General features: G+C 43.3%; 1 protein-coding gene and 1 pseudogene across 5 annotated transcripts in view; one reads left to right on the forward strand and one right to left on the reverse strand.

The window, feature by feature from the left end:
- Positions 1–15,819, reverse strand: part of GLT6D1 (glycosyltransferase 6 domain containing 1) — a 45,675-nt gene that overhangs the window by 13,001 nt on the left and 16,855 nt on the right. For 3 of the 4 annotated variants that reach the window (XM_081847741.1, XM_081847740.1, XM_081847739.1), the window contains exons 2-6: positions 9,217–9,306; positions 7,955–8,041; positions 3,978–4,010; positions 2,081–2,152; positions 60–119 (exon numbers count right to left, since the gene is read on the reverse strand). In XM_081847741.1, coding sequence (XP_081703867.1) covers positions 60–119; positions 2,081–2,152; positions 3,978–4,010; positions 7,955–8,040 — 251 coding nt within the window. In that variant the 5' untranslated portion in view covers position 8,041; positions 9,217–9,306. The remainder of the gene's footprint in view (positions 1–59; positions 120–2,080; positions 2,153–3,977; positions 4,011–7,954; positions 8,042–9,216; positions 9,307–15,819) is intronic. The other variant, XM_081847742.1, reaches the window with a different exon arrangement.
- On the forward strand, positions 6,647–7,005 carry LOC309333847 (ubiquitin-conjugating enzyme E2 variant 2 pseudogene; annotated as a pseudogene). The gene has a single exon. The product of its transcript is annotated as a ubiquitin-conjugating enzyme E2 variant 2 pseudogene (transcript).

A 15,819-nucleotide genomic window follows, 5' to 3' on the forward strand; every position in this document is an offset into this window, starting at 1 on the left:
ACCACTTCCCTTAGCCTCCCTGCCCCCCCCCCACAAAAAAAAAGGTTTTCTCTCCTTACCGTGAATCAAACCAGCTGTCCAATGACAACCCCTTTGGTTCTTTATTCGCAAATTCGTATCTGTAAGTAGATAAAGAGAAACTGAGAAGCCCTGGAAGCTTGAGATTTTCTGAAGCCACTGCTATTCTACAGCTGACCGGAAGCAGAATTAAATAGCCAGCCCTACATGGCACTTAGGAAAGAGCTGTATTATTTGGCAAATTATCTTTCCCCATGCCAAGATCCTCCACAGTCCCATTCAACAAATATTCTACTACTCCATGTAACTGTACCTTTGATTAGTAGCTTCCGGCTTCTCAATCAAGCCATAGCCTCCCTTTTTGCAGCCAGAACAGCAGCTGTTTTGTTATCTAATCTATCTATCTGTGGTAAATGAATAAGATGAAGAGGACAGGACTAAAGGTCTCCCTTAGGAACAGCAGGACTGACCAAGAGTACTGTACACAGTGTTGCAGGAATTTATATATAGGTTGGGGGGGGGGTCGCCCCTCCAGCAGATATCATGCACATGCAGCCCACTACCAAAATCAGCACAATCACTTTTGTGACTTTTGTGATTTGTCCCCACAAAACACTTCATCATAGTTTCTTCCTATCTGTTCAAAGGGCCTCTGCTGCACAATACCAAATGTAACAATTCACTGATAAATGTATCTATGTACTGGCTCACTGGGAAAACTTCAGAAATTCATATAGACACGTGACCTTAGCTACTCAGCAGACAGGTAGCCGTTCCAGAAATAACAAACCCAGATGAAGACAAAAGGGTGTGATTAACTTGGCTGGGAAACAGGGAAATGTAAATATCTCTTTTGTTACACTTGATGGGTGTTTGGTGAAGGGCAAGGGGAACCATGGGGCAGGGTCCAGGATGTTCAGATTATTGCCACAAGACCTCCCCTTTCATGATGTAACCGGGATGTATTAGTGATGTAGTTTGGGGGGGTGTAACATGGGGATGAGCAGCTAATAAAAGTTTGGGTTCTCTTTTGTTCCGGGCTTCCATCTTGTTCCACCTTGTGGCAGGTGGGAGTCCTGTTGCGACAGTCTTCAATAAAGACCAAGCCTACTGGCTGCTGTTTTGCTCTGGTATTCCTGGCTGGTGTCCTTGTTTTTTGTCCAAGGGAGCCCTCAGATTTCTCCGAAGCAAGTAACTAGCCTCTTGAAAACAAAAGGCAGGGACCAAAGGTAACAACTAATTATATGGGCTGTGGGCACCAAAGCATCACTAGAACCTTGCCAGTCTACACTGAACAAGCCGGGGCTGCATCTGCATAAATCATAAGGGCCTCAAAACAGCCTTTATAGAACCATAGACCAGGCTTCCTCAACCTTGGCCCTCCAGATGTTTCGAGACTACAATTCCCATCATCCTTGACCATTGGTCCTGCTAGCTAGGGATCATGGGAGTTGTAGGCCAAACACATCTGGAGGGCTGAGGTTGAGGAAACCTGCCATAGACATACTTACTTATTAAATTTGTATACCACCCGTCATTTGCAGAACTCAGGGCAGTTCACAATATAAAAATACAATATGAGCACATAATATATGATAAAAACAAACAACACACAAATCAACAACTCCACCTCCCCTGTACTGCCTCCCACAAACACATTTAAATAAAAGGGGTGTTTATCAGCCAAAGGCCTGGCTGGAAAGGAATGTTTTCGCCTGGCACCTAAAGGTGTATAACGAGGGTGGCAGGCAAACCACCTTGGGGAAATGTAGTTGGAAAAGGTCTAAAGGGTCCCAGTCTCCTGTTCCTGAACCAGTCTTCAGTATCAGGGCTGAGTGCTGGAATATATAAAGCAAGGGAAGTACCTCTGAGCTTATGCAGAGGGCCGGCCCAAAAGCCAACAACCGAATGCAGTCTCTGGATTGGCACATTAGCTCAACATGCTAATACGTTAAAAGTCCCAGTTGCAGTTAGATTTCCTGGATGGCTGGCCAGCTTTGGCCAGTATGGAAAGGGCTTGCTGATTTCAGTTTTGGCTCATATAAATATATGGTCCTCTTACCTTGAGTTAAACCAGTTGCTTATGGCCAGCCACTGCTCTGTCTGGTTTTTCAACTGGGAAATCTTTAGGCTCCTGTATATGTAAGGAGAAAACCAAAAGATACTTGGAAGATGAACCCGGAAGGATGTGTTGAGGAGGCTAGACCTAGTGGCAACAGCCTGTTTTCTGCATGCAGAAGGCTCCAGGTGAAACTTAGGAGATCTCCAGTACCTGGGTAGCACCCAGGGGGCAACTGCCAGTCAGAGGAGACCAGGCTTTGCCCTCCAGATGTTTGGAGCTGTCACCCAAAACATCTGGAGGCCCCAGGATTGCAAATACTGGTTCTAGGCAATGCCAGGGTAGATGGAGCGAACTGCCTGACTTGATACAAGGTAGCTGGTGCAGATGGGCCCGTAAGGTTGTCAGCAGAGGGATGGAGACACACAAATTGTGCTTCCTGGCGGAGCATATTTCTATCCTTGGCAGAGTGCCATAGCTCAGCTGACACGGCTCGGCAATGTCCCAAGCAAGCAAGCGGCCTGCACCTCCAGACATCTCATTCTGCACAGACAGCTGTGGGCAAAATCTGACACCTGGGCTACTTTCCCCAAACTAAGTAAAGGTAAAGGGACCCCTGACTGTTAGGTCCAACTCTGGACAACTCTGGGGTTGTGGCGCTCATCTCGCTTTATTGGCCGAGGGAGCCGGTGTACAGCTTCCAGGTCATGTGGCCAGCATGACTAAGCCGCTTCTGGCGAACCACAGCAGCGCACGGAAACACCGTTTACCTTCCCGCCGGAGCGGTACCTATTTATCTACTTGCACTTTGATGTGCTTTCAAACTGCTAGGTTGGCAGGAGCAAGGACCGAGCAACGGGAGCTCACCCCGTCGCGGGGATTCGAACCGCCGACCTTCTGAGCAGCAAGACCTAGGCTGTGTGGTTTAACCCACAGCACCAACCACATCCCTTCCCCAAACTAAATAGGAATAAAAAGCAGCGTCAGAAGGCTGTGTTTATGGAGGAATTGCTCCTTCTATCCCCTCCTGCTATCCACCAGCAGCTTTTCTGGAGGGGGGAATAATATTGGGGGTGTTTGCCTGTGAATGGAGAAGCATACTGGGTGTGTGTTAGTGGGTAAAGGGCAAGAGAAGAAAAGGTAAAGCGGCCCCCTCCCCCTTAAATTGAACCTGCCATGGTGGCTTTTTATTTAAAATGGACTTCTGGAAAAAGAGGCAGACAAAAATCTGTGTTGTGGCTAATTTGTTGCCATGCCTCCTTCCTGGGACATGACACAGAATGGGGACCACCCAGGCTATTGGATTTTGTACACAGCTGAGAAGCAGCAGGTGGTTTTGTGCATTCGGGACACAGCATCACCAGAAACAGTTTGATGTTGCAGTAGGGCACAAGCGGAAGCTGTCCACGCCTCCAGCCCGAGGGAAGAGCTGTGTGGCAGGACTCCTGGCCTTGAACTCCTGGCCCAGACATTGGCACCTGGATTTGCTCCAAGATCTGAACTTGGGGGTGGTGGGGTGAGGAAGGAAGGAAGGAGCAGATCTCCTGGGTAGGGGTTGCTCTTCAAGACAGCCAAAATATATGTTGACAAAACTGTACAACAAAATATTATCCTTTTGCACAGGTCTATGAGCTTGCTTCCCCCCTTTGCCCTTCTCATCTCCCCTTCCTCGTGTGCCATGTCTTTTAGGACAAGGACTGTCTTCATAAAGATTTTTGGAACACTGCTCCAAGATCCTGTTTGGCTAATGAGTAGGGTAGCTTTAAAAGAATTGTTAAAAGACCCCCCTTTTGCCCAAGAACCCTGGCAACCATGAGCAAGACAGACCTATGAGCAAGACAGAGACCCCTCTGCTTGTTGTCAGCAGAAGGAGCTAGCAAAGTAAAGATCAGTTGCTTACCTGTTCTTGTACATCCATGTTAATGTTCCGTCACTGCAAAAACAGGAATAAAATGTTATGTATTTCCTTGCAGACTTCTTGTTATATCACAAAGCTGGAAGGGCAGTATAGCCCTCTTGAGAATAAATCCCCTGTTGTGGTTAACACGATCCTATGTTGAGCAAATCCACACATGTGTGTGCAGGATCAAGCCCTGCGGACTGTCCTCATGCCCTTCACCCAGACCAGCAAGCCACCTCTTAATTAGAAGGGCTCAGTGGTACAGCATCTCCTTTGCATGTAGAGGGTCCTGGGTTCAACACCTGCCATCTCCAAGTAGAACTGACCTGAGACAGGGAAATATTCTTCTCTGTTGGAAACCCTGGAGAGCCGTTGCCAGTCAGTGTGGACAATACTAAACTAGATGGATCAACTGGCTGCACACAGTAAAAAGCACTTCTTCTGTTCTCCTATGAACAGAATCTGTTCTCAAGTTCTGCCCTGCTAAGGATCACATCTTGGATACATTCTTCGTGTGTCGGGCTATTTGTTGAATATTCATTAATGTTTTAATAATGATATTTTATTCCCATATTTCAACAATTTGATAGTTTTATATTTGTGTTACGGAAATTATGGGGGGGGGGGCGTCTTTAAAGTTAAATTTACAAATATTATGCCTGAATGTATCCTTTTAACTTGACAGCTTAGGGAAGTTACCTAGCTTTAAAAATAATATAAAATCAACTCCTTTGCCAGCTTCCTGCATTCCAAAGCTATGTAGCAATGATGTAGCAATGATGCTGTACAAACTGTATTCTGGGATAGGATGGGAAACTTTTAAAAGTCCTTGTCACCCCATCCTCGGGGTTCAAATTTCCTATTTGAACCTGTTGCACAATAAACTTTGGTCTACAGCTCCAGCTCCAGTTGGTGGCTGGACTCTTTCTTTATTCCGCAGGGACCCGCGGGCTCTGCCCGACGAGCTGGGTGACTGAGCAGCCTCACACCTAGATTTTTAACAATTTGACAACCTGGCATAGCATTTAACCAAACTTAGATTTCCACTCTCAAGAGAGGAAATGTGATGGCGTGCAATCTGTGGCAACTAATGAAAATTCATACCAAACCCACCCCACAACTGAAACAAAAGTAATCAGGCCTGGGCCTCCTCTCCTTCAAATGTCACCTGGGGGCAGCCATTCCATCAAACTGTCTCACTAGGGAGGATGGGAAGCCACAGGGTTCATCCCATTAGCTTTGCTCAAAGCCCACCTCCACTAGGTAAAATTGTTTAACAACTGGTACCCATTTTACTTTTTCCTCTCCCCTCCCCTGCCCCTTTCCCCTTGCAGGGCATGTTTCTTAAGACTGTAAGCCTTCAGGGAAGAGGCTGCCTTGTTTTAATTCAGTGACTCTGAAAGGGCGTGTCATGTGTCACACTGTGTGGCAGGAGAGGATGGTAAGTGTGGCAGGAAGATTCAAGGACAATCCATATTACTGGGAATTTTCTTATGTAGCCGCATTGATTTATACTTTCTGAATGTCCCATTACCATATTATAAATTAGTTGTGTTTTATGTTATAAATCAAGCACCGCTAGGAGTTGTTTCTTTGTGTTTTCCAATGCATTTCTTACCAATAAAAAATTCAGTGTGGCAAGCAAACCTTTATTCTGAAACTGTCGCCCAGAGAGAGAGCGAGAGCCACTGTTTTAACTGATAGCACGAAAGCCATCCTGGGAGCCTTTTCAGCTGAAGAACAGAGTACAAATGCTCAAAACAAAACAAAACAAAACAACAGCACTTGTGGTTGCAGGCTGCTCTCTGCATGGTAGTGTCAACCATTTCTATAGGACTTGGGGGAATGGGATTGACAAAGTGCTTTAGATACATCATGTCAGACTGATACTTCCTGTGAAAAGTCAGGCTGGACAGCTCTGTCTATGTCCAATCCTCATCATATTTACATGTAAATTCATGTAAAATTCATTCCATCTCATTTCTGCATTATAATCTGAAGAGTTTTTATAAAAAAAGTTTTATGACAAAATGTATTTAAATATGTATTTCATCTCAATTTACACATTTCTAAGATTTGATTCAATTTAAATATATTTTGTTTTATTTTTGAGCTGAAAACTGCACTGCAAAATTCAGAGAAATGTGAAATTGAAAGGGACTGGTACCTCGGGTTAAGTACTTAATTCGTTCCGGAGGTCCATTCTTAACCTGAAACTGTTTTTAACCTGAAGCACCACTTTAGCTAATGGGGCCTCCCGCTGCCACCGCCGCACGATTTCTGTTGTCATCCTGAAGCAAAGTTCTTAACCTGACTTAACCAGGCCTTTGGTCGGGGTTCAGTCTGACTTCGCTTTCCCCCATAAGAACTTGTATGAAAGTGGCCCCACAACTTTTCTCACAGACTCATATAAGATCAGTATAGACAGTTAGGCATGGTGGGCATTTAAGGTCCCCATCCCAAATTTGCAGGTTGCCATCTAATTGGATTTTATTCTGATCCTGATCTGATTTTAGGATGTATTTTAATTGATTGCCTGATTTTATGTTAGTGTATTATACATTTGATGTTAGCCACTCTGAGTCCGGTTTTGGCCAGGGAGGGCGGGGTATAAATAAATGTATTATTATTATTATTATTATTATTATTATTATTATTATTATATAGCACAGTAAGCTGGGGCCTCGAAGATGACGAAGACATGACACTCACAAGGTGGACAGACCTATTTATTGGGCCACCAAGGACAAATTATGAAAACAGAATACACAGCTTGAAAGCAGAGTGTGGACCTAAATATCCAGAAGCACCCTCCAACAGTTAAGATTCATAACTAAAATTAATATGAATGGAATAAATAATTCCAATGGAATGGTGGGTGCACGAAGCCTGCCAGAGTTAGCAAAATGGCAAAATTCTTGTAGCATTAAAGTTGTGCTTCCAGAGCTAAGGTATCTAATGATGTCCAAAAAAATAAATAAATATGAATCTTCTACAACCTCCAGAAGAACAAATTTATAACAATTAATTTTAGCTGAATCCCAAACTTGTCTTAAACAACTTCTACTTATGTTTAATGTCTTGATTCGCAGTGCAAACCACCAATGCATTAAGACTTTCTGCTCTGGATACCTGAAAGAATGAATATATGTAATATGCAAGACCCATATGTTTTCAGGCACAATCAGAGAGAGAAAAGGCAGCACAATTATTTTTCCTCTTTACCAAGGCACTATAATTTTAAGCATAGACTTGAAGTAGCCCAGAATTGGAGCTCCGGTGTTTTCTGATGAAAGCAGCCCTATTTAGGGAAGTTTTAAGGATTGATGATTTTTTGTTGTTTTTAGATATGTTGTAAGCCACCCAGAGTGGCTGGAAAAACCCAGCCAGATGGGCGGGGTATAAATAATAAAATTATTGTTATTATTGTTATTGTTATTAGACAAAAGCATGGCAAGGTCAGGTTGCTGTGGAATAATATTTCAGAAAACTTTTTCTAAAGAAGAAAAAGTACAAATGGCATGCTTTATACATCTTGCTTTAGTCAAAGAGCTGCAGATAAAATTGTTAAATTGTTAAAAGCTGACCAAGCCTAATTCTTCTCCGTCTATAATGTGAAACAAGATGTTGGGTGTCTTTGATCCTAAACCATGGGTAGGCAAACTAAGGCCCGGGGGCCGGATCTGGTCCAATCGCCTTCTCAATCCAGCCTGTGGATGGTCTGGGAATCAGCGTGTTTTTACATGAATAGAATGTGTCCTTTTATTTAAAATGCATCTCTGGGCTGTTTGTGGGGTATAGTAATTCGTTCATTTTTTCCTTTCAAAATATAGTCCGGCCCCTCAACAAGGTCTGAGGGACAGTGGACCAGCCCCCTGCTGAAAAGTTTGCTGACCCCTGTCCTAAACACTTGCTTCTTGTAAGAACAGTACATTCTAACTGATTTCCAGGATGCCAGGATCCCTTTTCCTACTTACCTGTCCAGGTAAGCAAAAATTGCCAATGATAATATTGCCAAGAAGGAAATCGATAGCAGAGCTGTCTTCCCTCTGGAAAGTGTCATCCTTATCAGAAAGAAAAAGAGGAGATGTTTGTGAATATCTTCGCTGAGCTCAGGGAGAGCCTGAAAATGTTTCTGGCCTGAAATGTCACCCACCCTCACACCACCCTACGCCCCGAGTTGGTTATCATTGCCAGACAGAAACCCTGGAAGGGTCACAGCACTCACACGGAGGCTATTCTGTGAGTAGGGATAGAAAGTTCTGCCAATTTCAGTTATCTCGTTTTTTTTTCATTTTTCCAGTCTTAAATTCAGTTCTCCACATTTCTGCAGCAACATATATGTATTTTAATGCAAGCTCTACCTTAGCACATGGATTTATGTGAACATTTTCTGGTTGGAGAACTGCGGGACAAAAATTGCATGAGTACAGATTTGAGATGCTCTGTTTCAGGTTTAGTAATGCTTCAGGAAGTGTGAATATGGTAGCTTCAGCTTCAAATGCAAACCCATCTCAGGCAGAGTTTCCCAGGAAGAGAAAGGTGTGACTGTCAAGGTGACCTAAGCCTTTAAGCACCCTCCCCTCTGACTCACAGTGCAGAGCTCTGCATGCTTGCAGAATAAATCCCCACTGATTTCAAACTGCAGTTTATTCCCTAGGAGCATGCAAAATGTTGTGCAGTCTTTTTAAAAAAAGTTTGTCACTGAGCATACCATTTTTTGTAGAACTATATCCAGCTCTGCTTGCTTGTTAAATATATATATACATATAGTACTGCTTCTGTAGAACAAGCATTCTACAAAATGAAGGAACTAGAAATTTCAGGGAAAACAGCTACTGAAAGATTGGAAAAATAATTAAAATGGGCCAAAAATTGATTTAAACACGCCAGCAGACTACATATCTGGGTAGACTTGTCTAAACAAAAAGCCTTTTGAGCAGGCACTGAAAAGGAGTACGGTGAAGACAACTGCCTGATGTCAATCTGAAGGGAGTTCCAAAGGGTATGTCCTGCCATGCTAAAAGACCAGATCCTTACAAACGCAGAATGGTATTCTGTAGCCACTGTTAACAGTGTCAGCTACATAGATCAAGGCAGTCAAGTGGGAGTATATAGGATAAGACCATCCTGCACGTAAACTGGTCCCAAAGATTTTAAGGGCTCCATTGAATCTGGCCCAGTAGCAAATCAGCAGCAAATGCAGATCTAAATATGAGGATTTGGGGCAGGCACTTACTTTGGTTTTGTTGTGTGGATTTTATCACCTGAGAGGTCAGCATCAATCTTGTGGTCTTTAGGTGCAAGTAGCAATGCTTAGCTTCTGGTTCTAAAAAGAAGGAATAAAACCTTTTACAACAGGAATAAAACCTGTTACAAAACCTCTTCTAGGTTCTCACTTCAAGGGAAGCCCCATGGACCAAAGGTCCAGCCCGTATAGATGTTGTTGGATCCAGCTCTCCATAGTGCCAGCCTGCTGCCTAAGTCCCCTCCTTGCCAGGGTTTACATACATACATAAAATTTATTACGGTCAGAGACCACCTTGAGAAACACAAATGGGACTACAATCCCAATAGCAAAACAAACATTTAAAACAATATAGAACAATGGATTTTAAGTTTAAAAGTGTGATAGACATAAGGTAAAAGGTAAAGGTACCCCTGCCTGTACGGGCCAGTCGTGTCCGACTCTAGGGTTGTGCGCTCATCTCACTCTATAAGCCGGGAGCCAGCGCTGTCCGCAGACACTTCCGGGTCACGTGGCCAGCGTGACGAAGCTGCTCTGGTGAACCGGCACCAGAGCAGCTCACGGAAACGCCGTTTACCTTCCCGCTATAAGCAGTACCTATTTATCTACTTGCACTTAAGGGTGCTTTCGAACTGCTAGGTGGGCAGGAGCTGGGACCGAACGACGGGAGCTCACCCTGCCGCGGGGATTCAAACTGCCGACCATGCGATCGGCAAGTCCTAGGTGCTGACGTTTTACCCACAGTGCCACCAGCGTCCCACGTGATAGACATATAATCACATAAAAACTTTAAGATAGACTACCTTAGAAAAATGACTCAGAGTCGCCCGTGGATCCGAGTTTGGGAATTTTCTTAACAAACTAGATTGAATTGGGGGATAGTCTGTGCCTACAGATCTGTGCGCAGAATCTGGCGACAATCCGGGTCGTTTTGTAGTCTTTGCCTAACAGGAGGAGATCGAATTTTTGCTTTACTGGGAGGGACGCAATCCTCACCAGCAGGGGGTCAATGGTTTCTGTACGTGCCTCAAAAGGGACATCTAAAAAATATGTGTTCAGGGCTTCCTATGTTCCCAATGGACAGGCGCAAATTCTCTGGTCATATGGGACTTTTTTAAAGGATCCTTCCAAGACCAGCGAGGCCAGAGCTGAGCTTCTGGCAAGTGTAAAAGCCCTTCTTGCATTTTTGGATACAAGAAAAAAGAGATATGCTGCTGGTGCAGCTATATATCTCTCTCAATTTCTACAATTTTGTAGTTGGGGCACCTTAAGCAGTCCTGTTGTCTCTTGGTGCCTATAATTCTTTGCCTAACCATTGCTTTTGCTTGGCCCAAGCCCAAACCTAGAAGGTCTTGAGGGGCAAAATCCAGTTTCTGAAGAGTGTTCAGGACTGCTGCCAGCCTGACTGGAACTGGTCACCAGGGTTCTTTCCAAGCAATCAGAGACTGTGTCTGCACTACAAGCAGCATCAACGGGGGTTCAAATCCCCACAGGTATGGGGTTGCACCAGGTGTATAGGGGCACTTCAACCTTCCCCCCACCCTGCTGTAGTCCAGAGGACAACTCCCCCCCCAAAGCAGGAACATTCTACTAACTGAGACACCAGTTCCCTCTAACTCCTCCACCCACCTCACTGAATGGTTTCTATCGTATTTTTTGCTCTATAGGACGCACTTTCCCCCCTCTAAAAATGAAGGGGAAATGTGTGTGTGTCTATGGAGTGAATGCAGGCTCCTTGGCTTCAGCGATAGCAATGCGAAGCCCCCCCCGTGCTCCGGAGGCTTCGCGTTGCTTTCGCTGAAGCCCCCGGAGCGCAGGGAACTCCCGCTGCGTTCCGGGGATTCAGGCAGCTATTCACAAGCCTTCGGAGCACAGCAGGAGTTCCCGCTGTGCTCCAAAGGCTTGCAGATAGCCACCTGAAGCCTGGAGAGCGAGAGGGTTCGGTGCACACCGATCCCTCTTGCTCTCCAGGCTTCGCTTCACTGGAGAGGCGCTGCACAGTTTTCCCTCTCTGCGCAGCGCCCCTTCAGCAAAGCGGGAGGAGAAATGGAAAGGGCTCTGTTTCTCCTGCCGCTTCGCTGAAGGGACGCTGAGCAGAGAGGGGGCGAATTTTTTCCCTCTGTTCTCTCCCTCCTATGGTCCAGTGCGTTCTATAGAGCGAAAAATACAGTATTTATCCCAACTGGTCGTTATAAGAACTCTGTAACCTTAAGAAACCGGAGCCTGAGTTTGCTTTCCTTCCCTCCTCTTTCATGCTGCTTCTTTTAAAATGCAAATCTAAGGACAAAGACCAATCAAACACACATATTCCACAATTTTTCTGTCCCCTCCCACCCTATTCAGGGCGCCAAAAGAATTGTCTGAGATCAGCACACTATATGTGGATTGGAAAAGTGTGTAACCTTCTGTGCATGGGTTGGAGAGCCCCCAAAATAAATCAGTTCTCACAGTGTGAAATATCACTTAGAGGACCTGAGAGACCAGGGTTCAAATCCCCACTTGGCCATGACACTCACTGCATGTGACCTTGGGGGCCGGCACTGCCTCTCAGCCTAACCTACTTCACAGGGTTGTTGTGTGGATTAGAATATCAGTGATAAAAATGAATGTACTGCCAAAAATGTTATTTTTATTTCAATCAGCCCCGGTAATAGGCAGTGCCGGATGCTTTGAGCAATGGCAAAAAGACATATCTAGGTTTATCTGGCAGGGGAAGAAACCAAGGATAAAATATAAATTATTAACAGATGCAAAAGAGAGAGGTGGTTTTGCCTTGCAGGATTTGAAACTTTATTATGAAGCATCCTGTATCTGCTGGATCCGGGACTGGATTATGCTGGAAAGTGCAGACATTCTAGATTTAGAAGGTTATGATAATAGATTTGGATGGCATGCATACCTATGGTATGAAAAAACAAAGGTCCATAAAGCATTTCAGAACCATATAATAAGAAAATCAATCTTTAGGGTATGGGGAAAGTATAAAAAATTATTTGAGCAAAAAACACCCTTTGGAAGCAGTATCTTTGAGAAAAGTGAATATAAGTAGTAAATGGCCGACTTATAGAGAGCTGCTAACCAAACTGGAAAATCAGTTAAAATTAAAAGATTTTGAAGAGATAAAGGAACTAGTAACAGATTGGTTACAGTATTTTCAGTTGAATGATATCTTCAAGATAGATAAAAAGAGAGGTTTTAGTTATGAGATATCAAGAGTCCAAAAATAACTCCTAGAAAATAATATCAAAACTCTGTCCAAAAAAAATATCTTGCTCCTAGAATGGTGTACAAAGGATAAACAGGTTAAATCGACTATGATAAACTGGACAAAGGACTTAGGACATAACATACAAATGGCAGATTGGGAGAGGCTAAGGAGAACAGAACTGAAATTCACTGCGTGTTGTACGCTGAAAGAAAATTCTATTAAAATGATCTGACTCCTACTAAGTTATACAAAATGTATAGAACAAGCTGCAATATTTGTTGGAAGTGTAAAAAAAAGGAGGGTACCTTTTATCATATGTGGTGGTCATGTAAGATAACAAAGTCTTTTGGGGAATTGATATACATGCCTAAATATCCTTTCCTTTACATGCCTAAATATCCTTTCCTCAGCAGTTCTGGAGGAAAGACATAAATCCCTTGCCATGAATGCAGGTGCCCCTGGCACTCTGGAGAGGTCAAATTGGCAGCGCATGTCCTCTTGCCAAGATCTATTCAAAATCTTTATCAAACCCCTCTTATTAAATCTGCCAGGACAATCAGACTGCTAGAGCAGAACAGTCTGTAGAGCATGAGACTCTTAGGTCAGACCCTCGTGGTCCCTTCCATCTCTACAATTCTAAGATTTTACTCATTTCAGATCAAAATGCATCTATTGCTTTCAGAGTGGCCAAATTCTGTGCTGTAGCAAGCAAAACTCCCCAGGAACTGACCTTTAATCATTTTCCCCTTCGGTGTTTGTGACATGATCATAACTTTTATCATGTTGCTGTTTATCTTAGTTTATTTTGTGCTACTTTTATTTATTTTATTTTACCACATTGTAAACATTTGTGCCTCATTTTTCCACTCTTTAGCTTTTGACCATAAATCCAATATATATTTAATTTTATTTGCATGTTCACTTGTTTATATCCAGTGAAAGTTGCCAACTGATGAGAGGGGAGCAATCCTTAGCTTGCTTTTTTGCCTTTAACAGCAGCTTGATCTGTAGAAATTATGCAAATGAAGTTCTTTGCAACACTGACTTCTTCCATATGTATGAAGGGCAACCTACTTTTAGAGAGCAGAATGGTGGTTGGCTGAAAAGCTGACAACCCAGTATTAAATTTCACTATTTTTTGCTTTTGTAGAAATTTGGATAATGCCACCAAATATGAAAAGAAAACCAAAGCAAACACAGCATTTCTGTATCCAAATCGCCAATTATCTGAGACATCAAGGACCTACACCTTTGATTTCCACCCTCTAATGTAGTGTTTCCTAAATGGTGGACCCAGGAGGTCCACGTAACCCACACAGGGGGTCCATGGTACATCAACTGTCCAGGACATCCCATTTTAGGGGGTCATGAGAGCATGGTGCCCCCAACATGAGCAAGATCACAGTGCTCCAAAATACAAGTTTTGGAGCACTGTGCTCTTGGACAGGTCATATAAGCCATGAGGGCGTGCAACCTGGAAGATGCACAGCCCAGCTTTGCACTGGGACAGACCGGAGGGTATGGTGGCGCAATTCACATAACAAAAACCTCCAATGAGATATCAACATTTTCAAAATTAGGGTCCATGGCTTGGCTTTTTAAAAACAGGAGGTCCACAACACTTAGCTAATTGGGAACCACTGCTCTAATGGCTCTCACATCGTGCAAATGTCTTAAAATAGTCCCTTGTTTGCAAACTGCTTTGAGTCTTATAAGAAAATCTGCATGCATATAGACAGCAATGGCCATAACGCCATGAAAACAACCCCCTAAATGTCAGCCCAGTGAGAATTTCCAGACCAGGTGATATCTGAAGAAGTGTGCATGCACACGAAAGCTCATACCAAGAACTGACTTAGTTGGTCTTTAAGGTGCTACTGGAAGGAATTTGTTTTGTTCAGACCAGGTGATGTCAACTTCCACACAATGCTAAGCCAATTGTCACTATTAAAAGCCAAAGCTTGTTCGAATTTTGGCAATGAGAGAAGAGCAACCCCGGTCAAAGTGGAACTGACTGGCTTTGCCAATTTAACCTCTTCCAAGCACCCGAGGGAAAAGAAACCCAAAGTACCTTCTAATAGAATCAACTAAGATGCCACAAAATAGTGCGATTTTTATTTATTTATTTATTTATTTTAGTTCTTCTTTTAATTTTTCATGCTGGACTTGAAAGCCACATGCTGGGGAGAATTAAATTTGATTAGGAATACAGGAGCATATCAGGCTGCCTTTATGCTGACTCAGAACATTGGTTTACCTTTCTCAGTACTGTCTACACTGATTTGCAGTATGGGCACTCCCAGGGTTTCAGGCAGAAGTCTCCTAGCTGGAGCTGCCAGTGATATAAATTGGAACCTTCAGCATGCACGGCAGATGTTCCAGCACTGAGCTATGACCCTTCCCTTAGGATTCTGCCAGGTGCGAAGAGAGCAGGTGTTGTGCTATGGTTAGCATGTTGGACTAGGACCTTGGGCCAGTCACACAATCATAGGATCATAGAAATGTGGAGTTGGAAGAGATCCAGATGTACACATCCCTACACCATGTTAATTTCTCTCCATTTCTCACTTTCCCCCCTAATTTTAAATTCAGTTCTCTATCAGTTTCTGGTTGTTTTGTTTTGTTTCGTCCTCATGAAAATTTCTCAGCATTTTGGCACACATTGCTCATAATATTTGTTTATCTATTTATTTCGGCAATTCAAAAGAAGTTTCCAACAAAACAAAACTCTTGAGTGGTTTACAATATATGTTACAAACATATAACATACATAAGATTGTAACATATGCCAGAAACTAAACTCTATGCCATTTAAAACATAGACAATTTTGCATGCACTTTGACTAACAGACACATTTTTGCAAGCAATTTTTTCTAATATCATGCATTTTGACTAATTTGCATATTTTAATGCTCATTTCCTCCTTACTTATTAACACACATACTTGGTCGCACCATAAAAACTGGAGGAGAGTGAGTGTCAAAGGAGTACAATATTTCAGTTCACGTGTTCTTTCAGGAATCGTGAATTTGGTAGGCTGAACTTTCAACGCAAAAGCTACTGAATTTAGTTACTTAGTATATATACCACCTTTCCCTCTAGGTAGCATATATGGTTCTCTTCCATCCCATTTTATCCTCACAACAACCCTGTGAGGTAAGCTAGGCTGAGGGACTGTGACTGGCTCCTGAGGCCACACCCATAGGTTGAAGTGAGCTTCAAGACTGAGTGGGCGATTCAAATCCTGGTCTCCCATGCCCTATTCCAACACTCTAACCCAGAGTTTTCCAAACTTTTCCTGTTGGTGACACACTTTTTTGACATGATTTATTATAAAATTTATTAGTATTTTCCACACAACAACAACCCGAAAAATATCGAAAAA

Source organism: Podarcis erhardii (genome assembly GCF_964252035.2).
Source record: "Podarcis erhardii genome assembly, chromosome: Z".
In the NCBI taxonomy this organism is placed as follows: domain Eukaryota; kingdom Metazoa; phylum Chordata; class Lepidosauria; order Squamata; family Lacertidae; genus Podarcis; species Podarcis erhardii.